Source organism: Triturus cristatus, chromosome 1_2 (genome assembly GCF_964204655.1).
Source record: "Triturus cristatus chromosome 1_2, aTriCri1.1, whole genome shotgun sequence".
In the NCBI taxonomy this organism is placed as follows: domain Eukaryota; kingdom Metazoa; phylum Chordata; class Amphibia; order Caudata; family Salamandridae; genus Triturus; species Triturus cristatus.
In genome coordinates this window covers 917,978,260-918,004,807 of record NC_140580.1, presented here as the reverse complement: position 1 = coordinate 918,004,807, position 26,548 = coordinate 917,978,260, and the positions used below count along the sequence as shown (strand labels likewise).

The 26,548-nt window shown below is 43.1% G+C and overlaps 1 protein-coding gene across 1 annotated transcript in view; it reads left to right on the top strand.

Annotated features, from left to right (window-relative positions):
• Positions 1–2,324: 2,324 nt before the first annotated feature.
• The window catches only part of LOC146868321 (solute carrier family 2, facilitated glucose transporter member 5-like), a 140,675-nt gene continuing 116,451 nt past the window's right edge, over positions 2,325–26,548 (top strand). The window contains exons 1-2 of the mRNA XM_085609741.1: positions 2,325–2,598; positions 11,286–11,384. Of these exons, the coding sequence (XP_085465867.1) occupies positions 2,554–2,598; positions 11,286–11,384 (144 nt within the window). The 5' untranslated portion in view covers positions 2,325–2,553. The remainder of the gene's footprint in view (positions 2,599–11,285; positions 11,385–26,548) is intronic.

Genomic DNA, 26,548 nt, shown 5'->3' with positions numbered 1-26,548 from the left:
CAAGCGGATTCCTGCAACTAGTTACATGAAGTGGTGAGTCCATCCTACTGCGAGGGTCATCTGATCAGTGCAGCACCTATGTCCCAAGTCATTCCTCTGACCATGTGCAGCAGCAGCACACGTCTGTACTCCAGGAGCTTGGTGGGGCTTTTCTCGGCCTCCTTAAACTTCTCGAGTTGATCCCTGACGTGGCTCCTTGTGAGTATATCACCCTCTGGCAGGGCAAGCCTCTGACAGACACCTGGTCCCAAACTGACAGAGTAACCAGACAGCTGGCCTGTCTCAGCCCACGAGGAAGAGAGACAAAGAAGAGCAGAACACCCATAACCACAATGGAAGTGTGAAGTTAGTTGGCTAGCGCTTGACTAGCCATCAGACAGTTTTAAAAACAGAGCATCTTTAATGTAGCAGAACCAAACAAAAACAATCAAATTGTCACTCTTTGCTCAGCCAATCAGCTGGGTCTTGACTAACCCTCACCTACAAAATAAAAATAAAGAAGTGATAATCAGCTTTCACATGGCAGTTCAGCAAACGTACCCCAACAGCAGACATCCAAGGTTTAATGAAGGGAAAGGGGTCCCTATCCCTGGAGTCACGTGGGTTCTGCCAGCCTGCATGGCTTCTTTTGGGACTGCTACACAGCGAGACTGGGAGCCTTGGCAGATTAATTTAATACAAATGAATCAAATAACTGGGCATTTGAAGTACTATGTATGCATATGAGATAGTACATGGGAGTATGAAACTGAACTAGGTCATGTATGTTAGATGTGCATGGGTACATGAGGTAGTCCATGGGTATCTGAGAATGTACATGGGGATACATGAGAACCTCTGCATATGTAGCAGGCCCTGGCACATGATGGCACAACATGAACACATGAGGCAGTGAATGGATATATGCAGCTGAATGTCTCATCCTGGATATATGAACCATCTCTTGGCCTGTATGGCTGCTTTTGGGTCTATTTAATAGGCACTGAGCCTGTATAATCAATCTGACACTCTATTGCCCCCTAAAAGCAGAACAACCGAACACGGGCTGAGGGTACTGACCGTGGGCCAGTAAGTCAGTGCTGGGCCATGGCACTGGGTCTGTCGGGGTCGGCCAGAGAAGGAAGGGGCATATTGTCTTCAGAAAGTTGTAGAATTTGTGCCGGCCTGGTTTATTTGGACTCCTCCGCTCTTTGCTTCACATGTTCCTGTTATATAATGAAAGGTGGATTTACTTTGTTTGAACAGCTAAATTGTTAGTGAAACAGGGGTGTTTGTTTTGGCAGTGATTGCGCCTCTCCTCCCCCACTTCTTCCCTCCCTCCTGTTATTTTCCTCTGCTGCTGTGAGTTAGCTTCACCCATTCAGCCAAGCTGCAAGAAGAACAGTAGTAGGGCCACGCATTGGCTCCTGTGCAGCACAAAGTGAATTAAAGAGGACCTTACAAACTACCACAACAAATCATAAACCTCCTTGACATGTTCAAACACCCTGCACACACTATTAAGACAGGGAGCTCTTTAACTTCCTGATGTCCACAAAGCGACAAAGATCAGGTCATCTGCCGAAAGCGTCAGTAACTTACCCCTGTCCCAAAGAACTGGCACCTCTGTCCTAAGTCTGACATAGTTCTGAGGGTCTGAGAGCCCAAGGCCTGAGGCTCAGGTGCCACTACCATGAGACCCTCACAGCCATGAAACGGACCTGCCTGCCAGGATAGCCCTTCCTCTTCCCTGGGGTCCAGAATCAAGGACATTTGGATCAAGTACCTGTGTCCTGAGGACGGGGTGTCCCTTTTTCTGACGATCAGTCCTTCCCGAAGGTCATTCCCTGCCTAGAAGATCCCTCTGGCTTTGGTCCCTCAAAACGTCCCTGTCAGGATAGCCTTTCCCTGAGGTTCAGAATCAAGGACATTAGACTCAAGTACCTGTGTCCTGAGGACAGGGGTGCGCCTTTTCTTTAGGATCGTCCCCTCCTGAATTACACCACCTGCCTAGAAGATCATTCTGGCTTTGGGACCTCAAGACCTCCCTGTCAGGATAGCCCTTCCCTGAGGTTCAGGTTTAGTGCCGGTGCAAGGGAAAACACAGGGGTACGCCGTATTCTTGTAAATGTGGTACATCCCAGCAATTTTTAAATGACGCAGCACGGCACAGCTAAATTGCTTGCAGCACCACAACATTTTGTTGTAAACATGCCCCGCGTCCTTATCCCACAGTGCATCTGACTGGGGAGCAGGGACTTCTAATTCTAAATGCTTGACACTCCCTCTTCGTTGATGGGGTATGCTTGTGTGCTGATCTGGCATGTTTCGATAGCAATAACATCAGATGCAGTGTGTGTGGACAGGACAGTCTGGTCAATGTTTGCTGGAGATTGGAAAGAAAAGGGTGTTAATGGCCCAGCTGATGCTAGGTCTGGTTATAAATAATGTCCTTTGGCCAGCTTGATAACGTGTTCAAAGTGCAGATTCTTTGTTTTTTCCTCTTTTCCTGTTCTCCAGCTCTGCACATTCTTGCTACTCCGGGTCCCTGCTCCAACAAAGAGGGGAGAGAAGATGTCTTCAGACGAAGAGGAGAAGGAGGCGACTGACAGTAAAGGGGTGAGTCCAGAGCATATGGATACAGAGAAGAGTCCTGTCCGAGAGGGAGGGCTCCATAAGCTTGATCAGACCCAGGGTTTAGTTTGTAAAATAATAAGTGCTGGGGTCCAAAGTTTTTCTCAGAATCCAGTCACTGCCGCAGCTGAATATCCGGGTTGGTGAATGCCAAGGCCGCCTAGCCACCTCTGGCTGCTTACATTCACCACCCTGCATGCCCTGCATCTCTATCTCTCTCTTGCGGGTTCTTCTTTTATCCCACTTTCTCCTTTTGTTTTAAGTATTTTCCCATCTTTCTCTTAGTGCTTTCGCCCTATTCTACCTTTCTCTTTCTTGTACTGGGTCAAAGTCTGATGATTAAAAATAAGTCCTGGTGCCCAGGAGGTGGGTCCCACCTGCAACCATCGGCTCAAATTAAGCACTGCCAGATGCCCAAGATTTGCTGGTGCAGTCCTTGTTTTTCAGTTTCTGGCCGAATAAAGTTCCTCCTGTGTGGGCTTTCCCAGGGTCTAAGCAGCCCAGTGAGAGAGGAATCTTCATGTGTTCCAGTTCAGGATTATTTATTTAGCAGTATTCATTGGGAAGCAATTAGAGTGACACAAACACTATGTGTCAAAGTTGTTTTTACATTTTCTCATGCTGTTGAAAACTCACTAATCTTAACACGTATGTGCCTCATTGTCGTGCGTTTTCTATGTACACGAAAGCTGTCAATGAAGCCCCAGGGCTGCTGTCCTATCTCTGTGTCTGTAACGTTTCCCTGTTTTTAGTTTTCAAAATCCTGTCACCCTAATATAAAGAAAGGATAGTGGGCTTGATTCACAAAGGCAACTTACACTTTTGAGTAAGTTTACTACTTTTCAGTATTCACAAACTACACATTTTAGTACATATTTTGTATTTAATAACCTATATGGGTATTAAATATTTTATAAGGAAGTAATAAAACATACTATTTTTATATGTTTTTAAAATATGCATTTGTATTTATAATTATTGTTAATAATGTAATATATGTTAACATTATTTCCTATGGGGTTTTATTTTATATCCTACCACCATTATGTTCTATAGGCGGGTATTGCAGTACCGGTGGTTGGCCATGTGTGGTGCTGGACTTACTATGATGATACGAGATTTAAATAGCGCCCCCTATATTCGAAGGAGTGCCCTGGTGCTGGGACCAGGCAACCTACAAAACACCAATCGTCATATTAAACTTGTTTAAACAGCAATGTTTTTAGTTTTCACTTAAAGGTAGAAAGTTCATTTGTAGTACGTAGCTCCCAAGGTTAGTTTATTCCAGGTGACCAGTCCAAGATAAGAAAAGAACCTACCACCAGTTCTGGCGCGACAAATTTTAGGAACTATAGCCAATCAATCAGAGGAGGGCCATAAGTTTCTAGAAGGGACATTGTCACAAATCCTTTCTCTAAGATAACAGGCTCCAGCAGCATGCAGGGCTTTGTGAACAAGGACCAGGGATTTAAAAAGGATCCTATTTTTAATAGGGAGCTAGTGAACTGCCTTCAAATGCGTGGATATATGGGTTCTTGGGGAAGATTGAGGAGGATATGGGCTGCCAAATTCTGCATCAATTTAAGTATGTTAAGTAGATACTCTGGGAGACCCAAGTATAATGCGTTTCCGTAATCCAGTCTGGAAGTTATCAGTGCTTGGATCACTGCTTTCCTAGCTTCGTCAGACAGTCTGGGAAAATATTTTTTCCAAATGCGTAACGGGCCAAAGCAGGAACCAACAGTGTCTGGATTTGTGGTTGAAAAGAAAGGGCACTGACAAATTTGAGTCCTAAATTCTTCACAGCATCATGTTGAGAGCCAGGAAGGGGGGCGTCCTTTGGCCAAAATGTCCTCCATACGTTTGGCAATGTTGGGCCAAAAAAACACTATCTCTATTCTATCAGGATTACATTTTAATTGATTGATGAATAACCAGCGAAACACATTGGAGAGGCAGTTTTTAATGACTTCCCCAGCAAGCTCTTCTCCCTATCCACAGGAGAAAATAAGCTGCGTATCATCAGCATATGAGATTACCTTAGCCCCTAAGGTCTCAGCTAACACAGCTAGAGGCTTGAGATAGACATGAAATATGGTAGGGCTGAGTGCCGAGCCCTGGGGCACTCCAACAGTTAGCTCATGAGCTGTGGAACAGAAAGGGGGCATCCAAGCTTCTTGACTTCTTTCATCCAGGAAGGAGGTAAGTCACTTTAAGGTAAGCCCACCAATCCTAATAGATTAGGGGCGATCGAGGAGTCTCCGATGTGGGACCGCGTCATAGGCCGCTGATAATTCAACATGATCAAAACGGCCTTCCCCGTTTGTCAATGAGTCCTCTATGTGCTCAGTGACCTCTAACAGGGCTGTCTCAGTGCTAAAGTGAGGTCTGAATCCAGATTGAATTGGGTGCAGAACATTATGCATGTCCAAATATTGTGAGAGTTGCGAGTTTATACATTTTCCAAAATGTTTGAGAAAGCAGTGATAAGGGAAATGGGCCTATAGTTAGCTGGATCTTTGGAATATGCTGTGGGTTTTTTAAGTAAAGGCATTTACACTTAACTTACACTATAAAAGTATAAGGGCCAGATGTATGAGGCATTTTACCAGTCACAAAAAGCCCATCGGACAGGTAAAATGCATTTTCCTATGTACCAACCCTATTTTGCGAGTCTGTAACCTAAGAGCAACTCGCAAAATAGGGATTACGAGTCGCTATTAGGAAGGGGCATGTAAAGGGCGTCCCTTCCTGATAGCAAGTCGCACTAGTATGTATAAATGTTTTGTGACCGGGAATGTGGCCGCAAAACATTTGCAGATTACCACCAATTCCAAATTGTGGTAAGCCATTTCCACACAGGAAGGGGTCCCCGAGGGACCCCTTCTCCTTTGTGAATGGGGTCGCCAACATTCTTTCAGAGCTGACGGTAGTCCCAAGGACCACTGCCCACTCTAAAAAAATTAAAAGAAAGCGTTTCATTTAGATTTTTGAAATGCCTCCCATTTTCCTTTTTCCTCACTGGTGCTTCTCATGATCGCTGTGTTAGTGCCCTTCTGTGCTGTATCAGGTTTATTAAATCTCATTAATGTATTGAGGGCGTAGGATGCTGTTCTGTGTATACATTCAGATGAAAGCTATAGAGTTATCCTTTCAGAAACACTACCCCTCGCACAATAGGAACTCTTGTGTTACCTGGCTTCCGCATTGACCATGAACCATACCTCTCGGCTTCGCCCATTGTCCAGTGCTCTGTTGCTTTATGGCTAGGATTTGCACCATACAAATATCTTTACATACATATATACCTGTGTATAGCTATCTGTGTTGAGCTAGGTCTGTAATCTGCTACTGCTTTAAACCTTACATTTTTCGGTGTTCGTTGCTTTCCCATAAACATGTGTTGACATCATAATGGGAAGAACAACTTTAACCACGGTTTTGAGAGCGAGAAAGGTCAGAATATGTATTTTGTGGTATCAGTTCTTTCGTTGGTTCGCAGAGTGAGGATATATCAACATTTATAAAAATGCATCAAATACATGCTTGGGTTTACCAAAAAACATACCTAATGCTTGCAAGACGTACTAAAATTGTACCTAAATCCAGTCTCAAATCATTGAACTCCTGAATTTGGATGGTAACACATTCTAACAAGCATTTGCAATGCAATAGGTCTCGCATTTACAAAAGTTTGAGCTATTGGCATTGTAAATGACAATGCCTTTTATTTTATGTGTTCTTTTTAAAACAGATAAATAAAAGGCATTGTCATTTACAATGCAAATAGCTCCAACTCTCTCAAATGTGAGGCCTATTGCATTTCAAATGTATTTGGCACCTGTGCTATACAAATAAACCAAAAGGGTCAGGAGACCGCGCTCGTCACAGTATAATCTTTGTATCTGAGAAGCATTACAAAAGGGGAGGTTTTACAGCAGCACATCGAACATGATAAATTGTTCTAGTGTTTTTAAAGCCTGCCAGGGGAGCTGCATCACATATAATGAATACATAACTCATGCTACAGCGGGGAGAGTAGGAAAGGTCAGTGAAATGATGGATGAGCTTGGACTCCGTGGCATCACACCCAGTGGACTGTGGACATGCAGGGACCCCAGGTTATGAGAAGGCTCTGGTGACCTAGCACGGTCCTCGCTGCAAAGGCACATAATACATGTCAGAAGCAGGACCAGATGCGCAGCAGTCATCTGTTCGAGCTCTCCTAAGATCTGCGTGTCCTCTTAAGAACAAATGCAGTTTACCCCCTTTTTAAAAAAAAGATTTTATTTAAAGATTTTAACATAAAATTATCATGATACATCATTGCATTAGTGGCAAGGTCATACAGTACATCACATTATAATTCAGTAATGTTATTACAAAGTATAGCATCAATATGTAAAAAGCATGGCTTACATCAAACTTTGTATACCTCCATTGTGCCCGCTGGAGTGTCTTATCATGAATCCTGTAAAGCTCTTACATATTATTGGTTGACCATCTAGTGTCTTCAATACAGTTGCCACCAATATATTAACACAAGAAAAATGAATAATCGACAATACCAAAAACCCTAGAAAAAGATCCCCCCCATCCCACCCACCTATGCAGTTCACCCCCTTTAATTTGAAAATAAATACAGAAAACAAATTCTATGTTCCAGATTGCAGGCCTTTCTCTGTTTGCCTTCATTCAGACTTGACAAAGTTTCAACAATATCGTGGGCACATGCCACTGTCCGGTTGTAACGCAGGATGTGGTTTCCTGCTGTTAATGTCCATTGTGATGGCAACAGTGTAAAATAATTTGCGATATTTGCCTGCTATTAACAGGGGAGGCGTCCTTCCAGAAAACAAATTAGAGACCCGGGGATGTCCTAGCTACAGTGGCGATGTGGGACTTCCCCGTGGGCTGCTACAGTGCGAGCTTTAGAGTTGCTGCTGGTCCGCCGTGTTACTAGAAACTGCACCTGAGTGCGAGCATCACTCGCGTTACTATAACACCAGCTACCCAGCGCGCTTTTAAAACAAGTACACAGCGTGCACTATAAAGATTTCCAAAATACATTTGTTCATGCGTCGTGAAACAAATAAATACATTTAAAAACGAAAAGTTCACTTAAAATCCAATTACGTTTTAAAATCCGTTAAAGTGGCAGCTAAAGATAAAGGCACTGTATGCCATGATTTTAAATGCTTGTAACGGATCTGCAGAACTGTAATATATAAATACAGTGCCTTATCCAACAACAAGTATAAATACATTTGACAAACGTGTGAATTTAAAAAAATGACATGTATTTTAACAGTTCTATACATTGTTAACAACTATTTCTTAAACGTATCATTTAATGCAGCTGTTACTTACGTGTATGCAGTAAAAGAAGTAATACTCACGAACTGTTTTCTGATTAAACTGGAGATAATCCCGCACCCATGCTCCGTGCTTACAGCATCGTCCGTGGTGTTCGGGAGAGGAGGGGGGGTGGAGGGCGCGGGGCAGAAGGGGGAGAGGTATGAATGAAAGGATGTTGTTTCTCTTTTCTGTCCATTTATTCCTGAAATTGCCAAAAACAATGTGAATGGCATCCAGCATCTGGTTCTGCCTTCCCTGCGAGCACACAAGTCGAGAGAGGACTCATGCTTCGGGCAATTCGACTTACCTCTCCGCCTTGAAGTTTCAATGCGGGCTATGCTGAGTGGAGGGGGCATGGTAATTAAAGGTAGCTTGCTAAGTTCTCTGTATTTACTCAGTGAGACAGTTTTCAGATTTTATTTTCTTGTGGAGCATGTCGCTAAAAGCAGATGAGTTCTGCCGGTTCATTTCTCGCTAGAGACCAGCTCTCCCGGAGGCTTTTCACAGGCAGATACGGCTTGGCGAGTCGCACTTTGTTTAGTCAGGAAGCCAGTGGAGTTTCTCTCTGGCAGCATGTTATTTTGAAACGTACATCGGCATGAGGGGTAGAAATAAAGCTATTCTATTCCTCCTGTCAGCAGCAGCAATGTTTTCTTGAACGACCTTTAAATTACGAGCATCTGCAGAGTCAGCAAGTAAAACAGGAAACAAAATGGTTCATCTGTAGAGGTTTTTGGTTTCCTGCCCAGAACCGGCGCAAGAGCAGGGGGGGGGGGGAGGGATAAAGGAACTCGAGCAACGGGCGGGTGTGGAAAGGGACAAAGAAAGACACATTACGGCACAATCCCATGAACAAATGAAGAGCGCAACTCTGGGAAGTTTGGCTTGGGATGGGGGAAGGGAAGGGAGGAGCGGGTAGGCTTTCCAATAAGGAGCCATTAAACAAGTTACCAGCACACCCTCCTACGTCATGGCAAACAAAGATGGCGTCGGCCTGTCCAGATAGGCCGTCCGAAAAATGGACAGGGCGGTAACAAAGAAGACCAATTGCTAATCACGCACCAGTGTTCAACATAAACGCTGATGCGAGCCAATTAATAAGAAGGGCGTGGCTTAAAGTCCCCTTCTCAAAGTGTATCGATTGCAAAAGTCCTCGCATGGCGAGTGCAGCGCATACGCGCTGATAACGCCAGGCGAGACCTAAAAAGGGAAGGGGTCCCCCTGAGGCTCTTTCAGCTTTGTGAATCTAAAAGATAAAAATGTTAGTAGTAGTAGTGGGCAAAAAGGAGAGAGTTTCCCAGGTGTACCAAAAGGAACCGGGTATGTAAGATTAAACAAAAGAAGCTTCCCTTTTGTATTTACTTAATATATGCCGATAGTCAGTTTAGATATTATATATTGTGAACCCGAGACCTAGAAACTACAGACCATTACACTTCAAGTATCTAGTGTGATAGTATTTATTAAAAGAATTTTTTCAAATTTATTTAAAATTATTACAGTCAATATCACTATAAGTTTAGCAATCAATATTAATTCATAGAATTCATATAATCATCAATCATAAAAACACTTATTCAAAAATAATAATCACAGTTACATAAAATTAAAATGAACACGCAATAGATCATTTGAATTGACTAAACATGACAAAATTACAGTAATAAAAAACAACAACAAATATAATTTGTGTCCTCTTGTCGACGCGTTTCGGTGCAATGTCTAATATGTAACACCTTCTTCAGGACCAACACATTAACAGCTCACAAAACCGATTAAAAATAATCTATAAAAAAGGAGGATAGATACAATTAGTGTTCATGGTACTGTCTCATTATCTATGGTTCACAATATTATACTTAAGGTTATCTCATAAGGCCCATACAGTGATTTCTATTATGGACCACTTATAACATAAGGAGAGGGGACCTATGTTATGACGTAACTCTCATTGCCGGGAATGAGTAATTATCCACCCACAGAGTATAAAGGGGGGCGTTTTAATCTCGCCGTCATGATATACGGGGGTCTAATGAACAGTGTATTCTCATTTATTTAATAATACACTCTGCTCATAAGTGAGGAATTTTTTAAGAGTTTTGAATAGAAGGGCCCATTATTATTGGAGTTGAAGCCCAATTTCAGTGTAAGTATAATCACTGAATTGATCGCAACTTGGGCCCTTCTATTCAAAACTCTTAAAAAATTCCTCACTTAACATAGGTCCCCTCTCCTTATGTTATAAGTGGTCCATAATAGAAATCACTGTATGGGCCTTATGAGATAACCTTAAGTATAATATTGTGAACCATAGATAATGAGACAGTACCATGAACACTAATTGTATCTATCCTCCTTTTTTATAGATTATTTTTAATCGGTTTTGTGAGCTGTTAATGTGTTGGTCCTGAAGAAGGTGTTACATATTAGACATTGCACCGAAACGCGTCGACAAGAGGACACAAATTATATTTGTTGTTGTTTTTTATTACTGTAATTTTGTCATGTTTAGTCAATTCAAATGATCTATTGCGTGTTCATTTTAATTTTATGTAACTGTGATTATTATTTTTGAATAAGTGTTTTTATGATTGATGATTATATGAATTCTATGAATTAATATTGATTGCTAAACTTATAGTGATATTGACTGTAATAATTTTAAATAAATTTGAAAAAATTCTTTTAATAAATACTATCACACTAGATACTTGAAGTGTAATGGTCTGTAGTTTCTAGGTCTCGGGTTCACAATATATAATATCTAAACTGACTATCGGCATATATTAAGTAAATACAAAAGGGAAGCTTCTTTTGTTTAATAGTAGTAGTAGTGGGGCCACTTCCAAATCTCAAACTCAAAAAATAGAAACATTTCATTTTAAATGTAGCCCCGTTTTCTTCAAGGAAAGTTTACTTTTTTTAATGCAATCACAGACATGGGGGTCTGCCGATGCCAGCAGGCCACCATCTCTGTAATGTCATCCAAATGTAGTGAATCGCAATTAGTGACCATCTCATAAATATTGATGCAGAAGGGCGAATTGTGACCCACTACATTTCAGAATTTTGTAAACTGATATTTTAATACATAGGTTGATTCGCAAAATTCTTGTCCATTCGTAAGAAGTAGGTGCACGATAGAGAACACTTTTTGCAAATGGAATTCTGTACATTAGGCCCCAGGTCTCTTCTCCATCACACAGGCCACCTTGGGCAACAACCAGACAGCACCTTCTGCCTAATCTGCTACTGTACATACAACGAGGCTTCAGAAACCGCTTTCGTCCTCATGGTTCTTTTCTCTCTTTCAGCGGCTGACGGTGGTGCTGGCCTTGGCTACTCTAGTCTCTGCATTCGGCTCATCCTTCCAGTATGGTTATAATGTGGCATCGGTCAACTCTCCAACTCTTGTAAGTCTTATTCCAATGCTTGTTGGTCACTGGCAGGGAGAAAGATGGGTGTGTACTGTAGACCCAACTTTGAGCAGACCACAATGCACACTATACGCTGAATATTTTGCATGTACTCTGATAATAGGTCTGTTTTCTGTAACATATCTGTTTTTCTGGGATCCACTAACGCTTTTGTATTTATGTTTCCGGTGTCTAAAAGTAGCCTGGATTGGCTGATATTGTAGTAGGTGACACTCTCGGACTGCAGCCCATGTCACTGGAGAGGGTCATCCAAGCACAAGAGGGCAACGTTCTAGAAGAAAGGAATAATGCCCATTGCGACTCCTATGCTCATAACCAAATCACTTCAGTTATTGGAAATATCAGTGACACTGTGCCCTAAATACTAAGGGATGATTACGATTGCGGTGAATTCGCCACGCAAGATTGCGATGGCGGGTGGTGTGCATGGCGGACGGAAAGTCCGTCCGCTTTGGGTCTGACCGCAGCAATCGTAATGATTGCCTGTCGGACCGCTTTGCATCAATAGAATGGTGGCGATGCCTAGCAGGCACCATCCGCCATATTATGATGCTGCATCACCGCAAGCGATTCCATGGCGGTGAAATCCCCATGTAAAGGCTGTCTGCGATGTACTTTGGGGGCATGTTGCGGGCCCCACTTGTGCTGGGGGATTTTGGCTTTGCAATGAGGGGCACCTATGGTACCCCCCTACATTTCCCTGCACCAGGTGGCAGGCACCACGTGGTGCCTGCCACATAGCGCAGGGAAATGGAAACGGTGCATTTTGAACATTGCGGTGGGTGCTGCAGCCAGCAGCACCCAGCACAATGTTAAAGATAGACGATGCGACCACCACTGGCGGTCGCATCGTAATATCATGTGCGGCTGGTCCCAATCCCTGCAACGATGGCGGACGGACTTAAGTCCATCCGCCATCGTAATCACCCCCTAAGTTATTTTGTTTAATATTTTTATAATGTTTAGGATAGGATACACTAAGATACTCAATATGGTAGGATATGCATTAGGATAAGTAATTGGGTCAGATATGCACTTCATAGGTTTTAAAAAGTGTGCACCCTACCCTGTTGGCACCAGGAACACTGCACGTAATTATGCAAACCATTGTCCCGATCATATTTATTCCAGAAGAAGGAATAGCCAAAACAAAGCATACTTTAATAAGATCAGGATAATTCGAAACAGTATTTCACAAATGATGAAAGAACTGAGAAAAATGGTTCTAAATCGGGAGTGGTGACATTTCAATTTCTAGGAGCCCCTTAGGTGACATCTTGATACTTGGTTCTTGACGGGCGACAAATTAGTGTGCATCGAAGGACTAAATTTCCTGCACTACAATTCTACAATTATATAAATATAGAGGTTTTTGATTTGATATGGCAGCTGACCCACAAGCATTCTTAGATTTTGTGCTGTTCTGTGCACCTTTCCATGCAGCCTTCAACTAGAAAGAACCATTTTAATGCAAGATTCGCTTCTGCGCAGCGTTTAGTTTAAGGCCGCCTGCTTGGTGAGCAGGTTTGGCGTGAAAGATGTACAAATGCTGGACAAAGAACTCTAACCTCCTTTGTTCTCCTTTTTTCCTGTCTCTCAGCACATTGAAGTTACTAAGGTGCAGTCCTGCCAACTTCTGGCAAAATATCACCATGTGTGAGGAATGGGTGGGGGGCAAGGCTTAGTGCCAAGCACAACCTGAGAAACTTCTACCGGCCCTCAAACCCTCCACTACAAAGAAAAGGAGATCCTAAGCCTGCTGCCTGGGGATGTTTCATTCTGTAAAGGGGTTTCCAGTTCATCTTTTGTACTATGTGTGACACCGACTCTTCACCGGTAGACCATGTGAAGGGGGCCGATATTGTGTGTCACATGGTAGTCTAGTGAGAGTTGGTAGGTGCGAAGACGATGTACCAATGCTATAAAGAATTGTATAAATAGTTAAATGTATGGGACGTTGAATAATGCTCTACCATTTTTGGTTGAATATTGCTTGTGAGTGAATTCCTTGGACCAATCGCAAGACAAGCAGTAGTGCCTTTTTGCTTTTTGGTTAATATGGGGCAGTTACAGATGTGCTGGGCTTATAGAACGAGGGTTTCAGTAGTCCTAGTCTGCTAGGGCCTCCATTATGTGTGTTTGAAATCTATTGGGTGAGATAATTATTGCCTAGTGCAAATTGTATTCCTTAAAATAGATGCTTGCAGAGCCAAAATCTAGATAGCCTGGTATTTCCTTGCCGTTTTTTCAGTCAGCAGGTTTCACTTGCCAATGATTATCAGGGAAATTTGGTTTTATTTGCAAAATAAAAGTATAGGCTTCTCATAGGGCAAGTTGTAAAGTATTTATGCAGCACCAAAACCGTAATAAAGCAAAAATACAAAAAACAATAAAAATCCCAAACGTAATTAGAAAAATAGAGTAAAATGTAATAATCATAATGACACCAAAATGACAAAAATCCAATAGAGAAAACTGGTAATGTGAATTCTTAAAGTTTTAAGTAAAAATAGAGCCAAAAAGTGCAAAGCGCGAATGATAGTCAATGGTCGCAGTAGACCAGGATCTCTGTACAATTTGAGGCTGACCGTAATGAAGTGGAGGTCGGATATGCCATCTTTAAACTGTGCTAAAGGAGGTCGAAGACCTTCTAAACTGGAGAGGGTAGTGAGATCCTTTTGTACACCAAAAGATGCGGGGATACGTACTCCCTGGGATTATACAATAAACAACACAGTATCCATCTGCCTAAAGAGGAAACAAGGGGGCGCATGTGCGTGTCACGACTATACACCACATCAGTGAGAGGTGGAAAAAAAGAAAAGTGATCTTTTTTATATATAATACTCTCCCACTCTAGTAGTGGTATGCTTCATCATCGGGTTCACCTAACCCATATCAGCCAGGCTATGCTCAACCATGTTCTATGGAGCTCTTTGTATATTAATGTGTTGGGGGACGCACATGAAAATAAAAATTCCTCATACACTCCCAAGGTATCCCTTTATATGCGGGGAAGATGGGAAGGATTAAAATAAACTATATCAGGGGCAACAAGGATGCAATGGTCCTATGACCCTTATACTGACAACATGTTTCTCTCATACACTACCGGCCCTACAAGGTCCTGGGCATTCATCAGGGTTGGCTTGTTTTTCTAAAACTCCCCCAGTGACGTTTCTGTTCTCAGAAGTTTTTCGTTTATGGCATTCACACTAAATATAGGCATGCAGAGGCAGTTACTACTTGCCAGTCCAAAGGTACCTATTAATGAGGAAATATAAACCAAGCAAAATACATTGGTGCCAAAGTGTATTTACGTGATGCGCACAAACACACCTTATCTTCGTTTCAGCTCACATACTTCATACCAATAGTTACTGCAATCCAAATTATGGTGCCGGTATCACATAAGCATTGCATACCACTTTCTGGCCCATGCACTGATTCATACATTTGATTCTCAGTTGTAAGACCAATCCAGAACACATACATACTCCAAGTTTAGTAGTTGTGCTCAAGAAACTTTGCAATCATCTCAAGATTAAGTGGGCCAAGGGAGGCATATATTGAAAGTGACATGCAGTGGGCTTAAAAACGTACCCTAGTAGTGGGAAATTAAAACCCTTCGGGCAGAGGGAGGTTGGCCCTGTAGTCAAACTCTGGATCCCCCATAGGTAAATGAGCAAAGGGAGAAGGAAATGCCGAAAGTATCAGCACAAAGATAACGCTGATGAGGGTGATGAGGGGGAGCGTCACTGATAGCCTCGGACCCTTCAGTTTTAAGCCCTGAAGTGCTCAGGTCTGAATGTCAATCAGTGACACCTCCTCACAGATTGGGGTGGGGTCAGTAGTCTCACTGACCCTTTCCCACTCTGTGGAGAGTGAGGGAGTGCCGCCTCTTCTTATTGGCTGACCTAAGGTCAGCCACTGAAAGAAGGCAGCAGTCTGAACCCTCTTGGGACATCCAAGACTTCCCTCCGGGAGAGCTGCAGTGAAGGTAAGTTTCGTGATTTTTGATGTTTGGTGTGTGCATGCTTGTATGTATGAATATATGTATGTGTATTTGTGAGTGAGTGTTGTGAATGAGTGTATGTGTGTCTGAATGCAAGTGAGTGAGTGTGCGTGTCTGAATACATGAGTGAGTGTGCATATGTGGTCCACCCTCCCTGCTAAAATTACCGGCCACCACTGGATACACACTGCAGGGATGTTTATTAGGTCCAAGGGGTTGGAACTATAGAAATGAAGGTGGCACAGGGGAAAGACCTACGGGGACGACCACATGTGTTATTGCTTTAAAGAGTGAATTTGTGAAATGGGAAACTGCACGACTCGAAGATTGTGATGGTGCCAATCCAATGTGATTGTATTTATTGCAGGATTGCAAATACTTAAAAACAATAAAAAATAGGGGTGAGCACAGACACTTTACCTCAGGTTAGCAGATTTAAAGTGCACAGAATTTTAAAGCCTGCAAAATATAAGGTCTATCAAAATAGAAAAAATCTTTGGTCACTTCGAAAAAAAGGTGGATTTCTTACACCACACACATCAGAATTTATAGGGCCGCTCATAATGAAGAACCTGAGAGTGAGATGTATGTTATTGTTTGTAAATTTAGTGTGATTTAGGGTGTCCCCAGGAATCAATTTATAGTGCGCGTTTCTCGCACTTTTTATTTTACTTCAGCTTAATTTTTATCATAGTTTTTACAGCACCCTCGCACCTTCACTTTATTTTTACAATCTTTCGGGTCGGTTGCTCCCTGAGCCCGTCACTTACAGTAGATTAGTTCCCACCCAGACACCATATTGGGTGAGGGATCCTACCGTTATATGCGATCCAGCTCTTTGGCCGGTACAACTACTCAAAGGCAGACACAATGCTACTGCGCCGATGGCGTGCCAGTGGTGTGCCAAAGACAAGCCCATCTGCACCCATCTGTTCTTGGAGGGGCCTAGGGCCAGAACCGCTACTCCTGCAGCATAACATGCAAGCTGAGATAACCTTCTGTCAGTTTAAGACGCTGTTGCATCGAAAGCTAAATCAAAATGCATTTTGAAATTATTTATGAAATTTTATATTTCTAAATCCACAATGTAACTCGGTAAATGTCGAGAAAAAACGGAACACGCCTAACACCGCATGTGTATTATTTAAATAAATAAGTGCAGGTGCTCACCTAAAGGAGCAGTGGACTGGGCGTGGCGCGTGGAGTTTGGGGCGGGCTTAAGGCCGGGGCAGGACTAGGTTTTTGACCTTTCTAAGCTTTGTTTGCAAGAAATCTGCAGGCATTGTTAGAATGTCTGATGTATCGGCCTATGAGTTATTACTCTAATAACCATTTATATATCACTTACTAATAAATGATTATTATTAACGAAAGTAATCCTTTTTCAGCAACGTTACAATAACAGAATATTGAGGAAAAACAGCAAAGTTCTAAAAGTATACCATGTAGTTTGCATGTATTTTCCTAATGCAGAATCATAAGTTACTAGCTATATGACGAGGATTTTAAATAGTGACCTGAAAGTAACACAAGGATCTCTGCAGCAAAAACAATAACCAACTAAGCTATCTACATAAAAAACAAATCTGTGATCTGCATGTTTCATGCTGTGCTTTCCAAAAGGCACATTGACCCTCCATGCAATTTTATGCTGAGTTGAACCTTTGTTTACAACGCACACAGAAGTTTCCATCAAGTGCATTAGCTACCCGAGTTATTGTATCCTGGACTAGATGATATTTCAAATGAAGCCTGTTGTGATCATTAAGCAAGCCTGAATAGAGTTTTTATCATATTTGTTTTTGTTATCAAATTCTTTCTTGTAAAACATTTAAAAAATAAACATTTATTAACTTGAGGAAATTTGTGGAGGGGACAGGTGTTTTCTTTCATGCAAAAACACATTTAATTTTTCTTCCTGATGGGTGATGATTTTCGGGCATTTAAAACATTGGGCATGCTAAAAAGCTGTACTGCGGTGAACAATATGGCCAACACACCCGCCCATTAGATCTACTTTTAACCAGACTGGGAAAGATGCACGGGTAAAGGAAAGCACCCTGCAGCCACACCCTTCCTCTCATACCATCCGCAGAGGCACACGTAGGGCAGATCGCTGTGCCCTGGAGACACAAGTAGCTGTTCAGGCGGTCATGCACCAGCTCAGGCCAGGTTTCCTTCCTGTTTGAAATGCACACGGTAAAGGATGCCCGGAAGGTGCTGACGGGTAGAGATGATGAGCACCGTACCACCTACGTCTAAGCCAGACCCGCTATGAGTATCTGTACTCTCCTTGTCAGAGGAAAAGTTCCGGCACTCAAGCAGAGAAAATGAAAAAGTGCTGGTACTCTGTACCTGTGAGTACCGGCCCATTTAAAGCACTAGTAGAAATACATAATCTGATCTTGGACTTCCACCTGGACTCCCTCTTTATAACAAGACTTGAATCAGAGATTGCTCCATGCCCAATAAAGAGCAAGCCACTGCAGCTGGCTACCGAGCCCGTACAGAATAAGAGAGCATCTTAAAATAAAAATCCATACATTTCCAACCATTTCAAATGCAGAATACATGGCGTTGACAATCATGACGTCCAATACAACAGCAAATCATTGAATTTTGGTTTATAGACCACCAGGCCGAATAAAGGACTTTAATAGCTCCCTCGTAGAAACGCCTGCTTCTTGCATGTTAGTAACAAATATTTGGTCGTTTTAGGGGACTTTAACTTTCACATTACCGCTAGAAACAAATGCCCAGTTGATCACTGAGGCTCTGATGGCCCTAAATCTCCAGTCCCTGATCACCACTGGCACCCACACGGTTGGCCACTCTATAGATTGGATATTTGGTTCTCCGCATCTTCCTGAACATTTATACGTCACTCCTCTAATCTGGATGGACCATAACATGTTCCTATTTTTAATATACATACATGAGGATTGCAATAAAATCCAAGATATAGTTAAGTCACAAATAAGAACCAGAGCCCGGAATAAATCAAACATTTTAGATTGGGACTCACGCCTACTCTCTGAGCCCTGCTTTCTGTTTTCCTGTGCCATCTTTGAATGGGCCCTGCTCCATTTTAAAATATCTAAATCCTGGGGACATATTATATGTAGGGTACGCTGCCAAGACACCAAGTGGGAAGGACCTCGAGGTCCATGGTACAGTCTGCACTGGGACACGGCACCATATTACAACAGATGTGCTGTTCAAAGTGCAGGTGCAACACTGGGAGCAGCATGCTCGTGAAAGGTAGACCGGCTCTTGAAGCCATCGGTCTGCCTTTCACATAGTGGTGGCTCCTACATTGAGGCAGAAGAGCGTCGCGCCACTGGGCAGGTCTAAAAAATAAAATATAAAATGATAATAACTTATTGTTATTATAATTTTTCCCCCTTGCTCAGCTGGGTTAGGGGCGGGGCTGCTCTGCTCACAGAGCAGGGCAGGGGAGGAGTCGATTGCCCACTCCGAGTGTACAGGATGCTTTGGCCAGTCAAACCGTCATGCGCACTTTGCATGTTCTCCATGTAGGCTGCCTTACAGCCTGCATGGAGAACATGCCCAGCCTCCCATTCTCTGGCTGAGCGCCAATCCATGGTGCTCAGACCAATCACAACACGCCTATTTGGAGGCTGGGAGCCTGGTGCTTTCTGCTTCGTGCCCCAGAAGCTGGTGAAGAGGAACGAGAGGAGGCAGCGGCAGACAGGTAAGTGTTTTTTTTTTTTTTCTCCCTCCTCCCCTCCCCCCGCCCCCCCACAGCCCCACGACCTGCTCCCCCACTGCCGTTAAATGCCAGCCACCACTGCTTTCACCGCAGGCAGCAGACCGGTTATTCATATTCAAAAGGAGGTCAGTGATACTGCCTGAGGGGGGCTGCTTGGGGGATTCCCAGGAAACATCTTACTGCCTCCCCAAGGGTATCCTCGAGGGGCACAGTGACTGTGTGCTACCTCATATGTGACACACAATAAGTGCGCCTCATGAGAGGTTTTTTGCCCCTGCGCCCACGTCTGTAATATCACACAGGGGCAAAATCTTTGCAATGTGCAAGCGGTTTGGGCAGCAATGAGGCATTTCTCCTTGCATGCAATGTATTCACAAGTGGTTCCTGGCTGCTCCAAAAATTGTACCATGTAGAAGGATTACAGACTGCTGAGGGCAGGTGGTAGCCAGTCATTACGTGTAAGCAGTCAAAGCTAGCAACAGGGTCATAACTGAAGTAGCTACACTACAAGCCTAGGATCAGGCCTTGAGCACTAGCAGTCTCAGCAATACTGTCCCGTGATCTGTGACTGACCTTCTTAGAATGGTGTTACATGCCTTGGCATTGTTGTCACAATTCCAGTGGTTATATGACTTTACAATGAATGCTTTTACCATGCATGCATCTACCACTTATTTTTTACCACACAATGCCTTTACCACACCAGTCTTTACCACGCATATGCCATTATCATTTCTATCATGCATACCTTTTACAACGAAAATGGTAAGTATATATCAGGTAAGTGAATCCCCAAATGTATTTATATATATATATATATATATATATATATATATTTATATTAGACACTCCGTAGATGGGCAGTAACAGAGTACTCCTCACTTCCCCAGCATACACGGACCATCACAAATAGGTGCAATTATTTTATTCTGTGCTAAATGCCGCCATAACGTTTCGGCTCCTCCGAGCGTGGATCACATGACAACGTGAGCCAATTAAACCACATCTTATAAAGTGACAGTGCAATAGTTGAAACAGACCATGTGACTGGATTAGCAATGAAAAAACAGCCAACATTCTATTTGGAATAACGTTGGCGCCGATTGTCAAATCTTCGCGAAATTTTCCAAACTTTTGACCAGGTCCGCTCCTATCCTGAAAATTTCACGGTGATTAGTCAAGCGGGGGCCGAGAAAAAAGGGTGGTCCCAAAACGCGTTTTCCCCATGCATTTTCCCATAGGACCTGTTGACGCAGCTGCAGCCCGAACTGCTGAACGGAATTACATCATATTTGGCAAGGAGGTAATCCTCAGTTCAGACTCGTGCCTTTTGCTTAAATGGTGTAAATCCGTTCAGTAGTGCCTGAGAAAATTAGAGTTAAAAAAATAGATATATCTATGGCCTCGGAGGATCCGCGCACCCTCCCCGCACCCTCCCGAGCACGAGCTGAATGCTAATTGGCTGCCAACATTCTGAATCAGGAAGTGTTGGCAGCCATCTTGTGCCTCGGTAGAACCGAGGCGCAAGAAACCCTCCCAAAAAAGGCGCAAAACGCGACATATTTATATATATATATGTGTGTGTGTTTGTGTATATGTGTGTGTGTATGTATGTGTGTATGTATACATATATATATATATGTATGTGTGTGGGCCTGGGTGTCTGTGTATTTGTGGTCAAACCCTCCCACTGCATGGGGTAGGCTGCATGCAGGCAGCCAACTCACCACTGCACATGCCAGGGGGGTTGGATTTCCGTATTGTAATTAAATATAACTTTACGTTACAAAATACCCTAGAAATTCACTGAAAAAAATCAAAAGTTAAAGTAACATTTTAGTTAGGCGAAAACTTAACGTTTTAAACTCTAAAAACCACAGAAACTCACCAGTTATAGTTAGCTCAAGTAACTATAACTCATGCTCCAAGGTAACTATAACTTATGCCGTAAGGTAACTAACTTGTGTCGCTTTTTCATCAATAATTTCCCTGCAAATGTTGCACTGATATTATCAATTATGTCATAGAAGATTTAATGAGTGATGTCATATGTGAGCTAGTTAGCAGTACATGGCGAAGGTGCGAGTTATAGTTACCCTAGAGCACAAGTTATAGTTACTTGAGATAACAATAAATACAAGTGTTGAATTTCTGTTTTTTAGAGTTTAAAATGTGACATTTTTAGCAAACTTTAATGTTACTTTAGCCTTTGTTTTTTTCACAGAATTTCTAGTTTTTTGTACGTAAAGTAATATTTAATTTCAATATGTAAATTCAACCCCCGCCAACTCCACACCTTCAGCCAACCCCATGCTGCGCACAGCCTTTGGCCATGCGCAGTGAGGAGTTGCCCACAAGGCCTGCCCTGAGGCAAGGCCCAGTGGCCATCCCCCGTAAAGGCAGGCAATCCCACACTGCACAGGGCCTTTTGTCATGCATGGTGAAGGGTTGGCCGAAGAGCCTGTCCAACCCCCCCAAAGCATCAGTTGATGTCATCAGTGATATCACTAACCATGTTCTGAGTGATGTAATATGTGAGGTCATAAGCAGTGCATTGCGATAGGCATAAGTTATAGTTAGCTCACTAACTGTAAAGGCTAAATTTCTCTGGTTTTGTACGAGTGAAACCTGAGCCAAACTATAATGCTTTTGTAACCTTTGGTTTTTTCAGAGAATTGCTAAGGTTTTTTTTTATTCCATTTTCTAACTATAACGCCTCTGTAATTTTTCTTCAGTGAATTTCTAAGGTTTTAAAAAAATGCTAATTGCTAACTATAACGTCCCTGTAACCTTTGTGTTTTTCAGTGAATTTCTATAGTTATTTAATTAGTAGTCACGCTTGCAGAGTGGTGGAGAAAGGGGGCTGGGCATCCGACCAGCTCTAAGGAATCCCGCTGTGTAGGACTTATAGGATGTACCAGGAGGGCTTCTTGGCCCCCAAGGTCCCTCAGGAGTAAAGTGGACTTTAGCTCCCAACCAGTAGTGCGGCACGAGCCGCACTTGCAGAGTGGAGAAAAAGGGGGCGTGGTATCTGAAGACCTCTTAGCAATCCTGCTGTGTGGGACTTATTAGAGATAACAGGAGGGTTAGTTGGCCCAAAAGATGTCCTTGGGGGGCCAACTACCCCACCTGTTACCTCTAGTAAGTACCACAGAGCAGGATTGCTGGGACCTGGTAGGAGGCCACGCCCCCTTCCTCCACCACTCTGCCAATGCGCCTCCTGGCTCACTATTAGTTAGGGAATGATGTCCCCTTGGCTCTGTAGGTGTTTGGGGGCCAACTAGCCCTCACTTTATCCAATAAGACCTACACAGCTGGATTACTGAGAGTTCATAAGAAGCCATGCCCCCTTTCTCCACCACTGTGCAAACGTGCCTCCTGGTGCACTGCTGCTTGGGGGATAACGTCTACTTTAGTCCTGAGGCCCTCAGGAGGCAAGGGGACATCATCCCCCCACCAGCAGTGCATTGAGATGAGTGCTTGCGGAGTGGTGGAGTAAGGGGGCGTGGCCTCCGACCACCCCCAGCAATCCCACTGTTTGGGGCTTACTGGCAGTAACAGGAGGTCTTGTTGGCTCCTAAGGATCCTCAGCAGACAAGGGGACTTCATCTTCCAACCAGCAGCTCTCCAGGAGGTGCATTTGCAGAGTAGTGGCGAAAGGGGGTGGGGCCTCCTTGCGAGTTGTCAGCTTTTAAAAAATGTTTTTCCATTTTTTAGGAAGGGGCTGTATGGCCCCCCTTCCCTGGACTGTTTTGGGCATCGGGGACCCTGGGTCTACCCCATTTTAAAATTATTTTTTATTAAAACAAAAGAGAGGGTGACTGGGCTGCCCCTTCCGGTCCCTGGCCGGTTTTGGCCCCAGGGACCCCATCCCTGGGGCCAGGCCTTTATTTTATTATTATTATTATTATTTGTTTAAATTAAGGAAGGAGATCCGCCTGGCCCCCCTTCCCTGGGCCATATTTGGCCTCTGGGACCCAACCCCCCGGCCTTTTCTTTTTTTTATGTTGTCTTATTTAGCACCGGGGAGGTGGCGGTCCCCGTGGCTACGGGAGCCGTACAGGTCCCCCGCGTCACATCTTTGCCCTGAGAGGTGGCGGTCTCTGCAGCATGGGGGGTGCCGTATGGGCACCCCCCGCATTACTATAAGAACTTGTCCTTGGGACCTGGCCAACCCGGTGCCTAAATTAAACGAGGCACGGGAGCCCACACTTTTTATTTTTTTAAATGTCAGCGGGAGTCTCAGAGATCCAGTGCAACTCCTGCCCCAAAAAAATATTTTTGGGCCCTGGGTGGTCAGGGTGTTTCTACTCTGCCCCTTTTCTTTTTTTTAAATGTTTTTTCTTGTGACTCGGTTGAACCGAGTCACAAGATGGCTGCCAACACTTCCTGGTTTGAAGTGTAGGCAGCCAATCAAATCTCAGGCATGAGATTGGGAGGGGTCGCAGATCCTTTGCGTCCCCAGATATACAATTGGAAATGTATTTAAATATCTCCGAAACTACTAAACGGATTTACAATATTTAACAAAATGTGTGCTTTCTGACCCAACAGCTGCCTTTCTGCTAAATTTGGTGTAATTCCATTTAGCAGTTCGGGCTGGAGCTTTGTCTAAAGTGTCCTATAGAAATTAACACAGAGGAAAACTTTTTCTCAGCCCCCGCTTGATGGATCACCATGAAATTTTCAAGACAGCAGCTGAAGTGACAGGCAAATTAGTTTTGACAAATTCGCAAAGATTCGTCAAACGACACCACAGTTATTGGCAAATGAAAAAACAATGTTCCTATGGAAACTGCATCCTGACTACACATGTGTATATATATATATATATATATATGTATATATGTGTGTATATATATATATATATATATATATATATATATATATATATATATATATATAGTTACCTGATAAATACTTACCATTTCATTGTAAAGGCATGCATAGTAAAGGCATATGCATGGTAAAGGCATTGCTTGGTAAAGGATGCATTTTTAAGGGATTGCGTGGTAAATGCCGTGTTGTAAATGCTGGTTCCCCATACCAACAATATAAACAACAAGGACCTGCTCACAATGTGAACCAATAGTTTATACATCCGTATTGATGGCTATAAATATTAGACCCTCATTTATAGCTTGCGATGCTATCGTCTAAGCTAATTTACGGTGTAGTTCACAAAAAGAGGACGAAAAACAAATTGTCTACGTGGTGTGTCAGAATGGCTATCTGTGTATACTAGTCCTATGTCTCCCCCACCCAAATATGGTGAAGTGAAAAATGGAAGAAAAAAGGAGTGAGAGGAGTGTTGGTGCCTCACGGTAGCGCCACCAAAGAGGGTTAAGCAGGATGGTACTCGCCTGCTACCTCAATTTCTCATCATCAGCTACCAACACTCCAAAAGCAAGAAATAGTGTCTGATACTAGTGATAAACTAAATAGGTGCTAGGGTGTATGTTTAAGAAAGAAAAAGAAACTGTGCTAGAATATGTGCACGTCTCAACCCCTTAGTGATATGTAATAATATCTAAAAGAGCTGAATCACACTGGCTTGTATACTTTATTCTCAGCTGCGTGATAGCTCATGTGTTAAAATGCCGACATGTTTCGTTACCATTGGACAACACTCACGGTAACTTCTTCAGGGCGTGGGGTCTGTTCCATTCACCCTGCACCTCAATGTTCTCGTTTAAAAACCATTCTGTGGGAGACAAAAAGAGAATATACACACACACAACAGCACAACTGGGTTGGTAACCTGTTAGAAATAGGGCGAATGTCCTATTGGTCTTATAGAACCCCCCATATGGCATATATTTACCAGGGTTTTGCCCGCGTTGGGCATACCTTTACCCTTAGGACCTTGCGGCTCTCTGTGCGCGTTCAAGGCACCGTTTGCTTCGCTCCAAACGTGAGTCTGTAATGTATAATACATGATAAAAGATACATGCTTACTCTCGTTTTTGTACTTGTATATTTTGTAATATGGATGTGTCCCCCTCCCGTTTAAAATGATGCTTCCATGTCTCCGGTAATCATTGCCTACACATTATACATCCCCTATAGAGATGCCAGTGCCCCTCCATCTCCACAACTACCTCTTTTTACATTTCAGATTCAGATCACCCCTCGTAGGCCTGTTTCGAGTCCAAATCCCCAAGATTTCCGCTTTCTAACAACACTCACCGTGCATCTGTTCGTAACTGGCGTTTACTCAGCCCAGGAACAACACGATCGTTCCACGGCGCCGTTTAAAAGCGTAATAGCGCATACCATGTGACTGTCCTACGCTGGAGAAGGAACTCGGTAGTGAAAGCGCGGCGCCATTTCGTAATGGGCAATGTAAGCTAGGCTCGCCATAGAAGTAAACTTCATAATTGATTTGCTCTAAGCCTGCCTGAACGCTTTGCGAGTTAAAACTCTTATAGTTAATCTACTTCTCATAACACCAAGGGACAGTGCTCAGTTTGATGTAGATATAACTGAAGTCCGCTGGTAAGAGAACTCGGTAGTGAAAGCGGGGCGCCATTTTGTAGTGGGCATAACCTGCTAGACTCGCCATGAGAATAGACATAATTATTGATCTACTCTAAGCCTGCCTGACCGCTTCACGAGTTAAGTCTCTTTTAGTTGATCTACTGTTCGTTCTACCAATAAACAGTACTCTGTTTAATGTAAACAAAACTTGGTGTAGTGCAGCGGATGATGGCCATGTTACAATGGGGAGTGTCTTATTATCATAATCTGCACTCATTGGCATACTTATTTTGCTGAATTTCCCAAGTGATGTATTTCCTGGGTTGTTCCTATAAGTATATATCCGAGTCTGCTTGTCTCACCGATAAGGATGATGTATACAGAACTTCAATGTTAAGTAGTTGGCAACTGCGGTCAGTGGTCCTAGGTTGAAAATACCAAAGTAGCGTTCCCTAATGCTACATATTTACTCATTAAACTGATGGTGTAACCTCAATGGCCATAGGTTCAGATGATAAATTATGCAGTCACCTTGCCCCATTCTATAAGGTCATTAAGTCCCGTTTGATCCACTCCCTCTTGGTAAATCCATCGTGCTTCCCTATTGCTTAGTCTGGATTCAATACTGTATTGATCCCCTGTAACTCTCTCAAGAACTACCCAGCGCACTTCTTGCGCCGTATGTTTTAACGCTTGAAAATGTTGCACCAGTTTGGTGCTCAATTTTCCTGCACGGAGTGTGCTTAGGTGTTCCTGTATTCTTGTTTTTACCTTTCTGGTGGTAAGGCCGATGTAGTGGAGCTCACAGGGGCATGTCAATCTGTATATTACATGTGAGGTGTTACAATTGCTAAATTTATTTAGAAACCAGATCTTGTTGTTTTTAAGAGTGACACTTTTGGTTTGTGATGT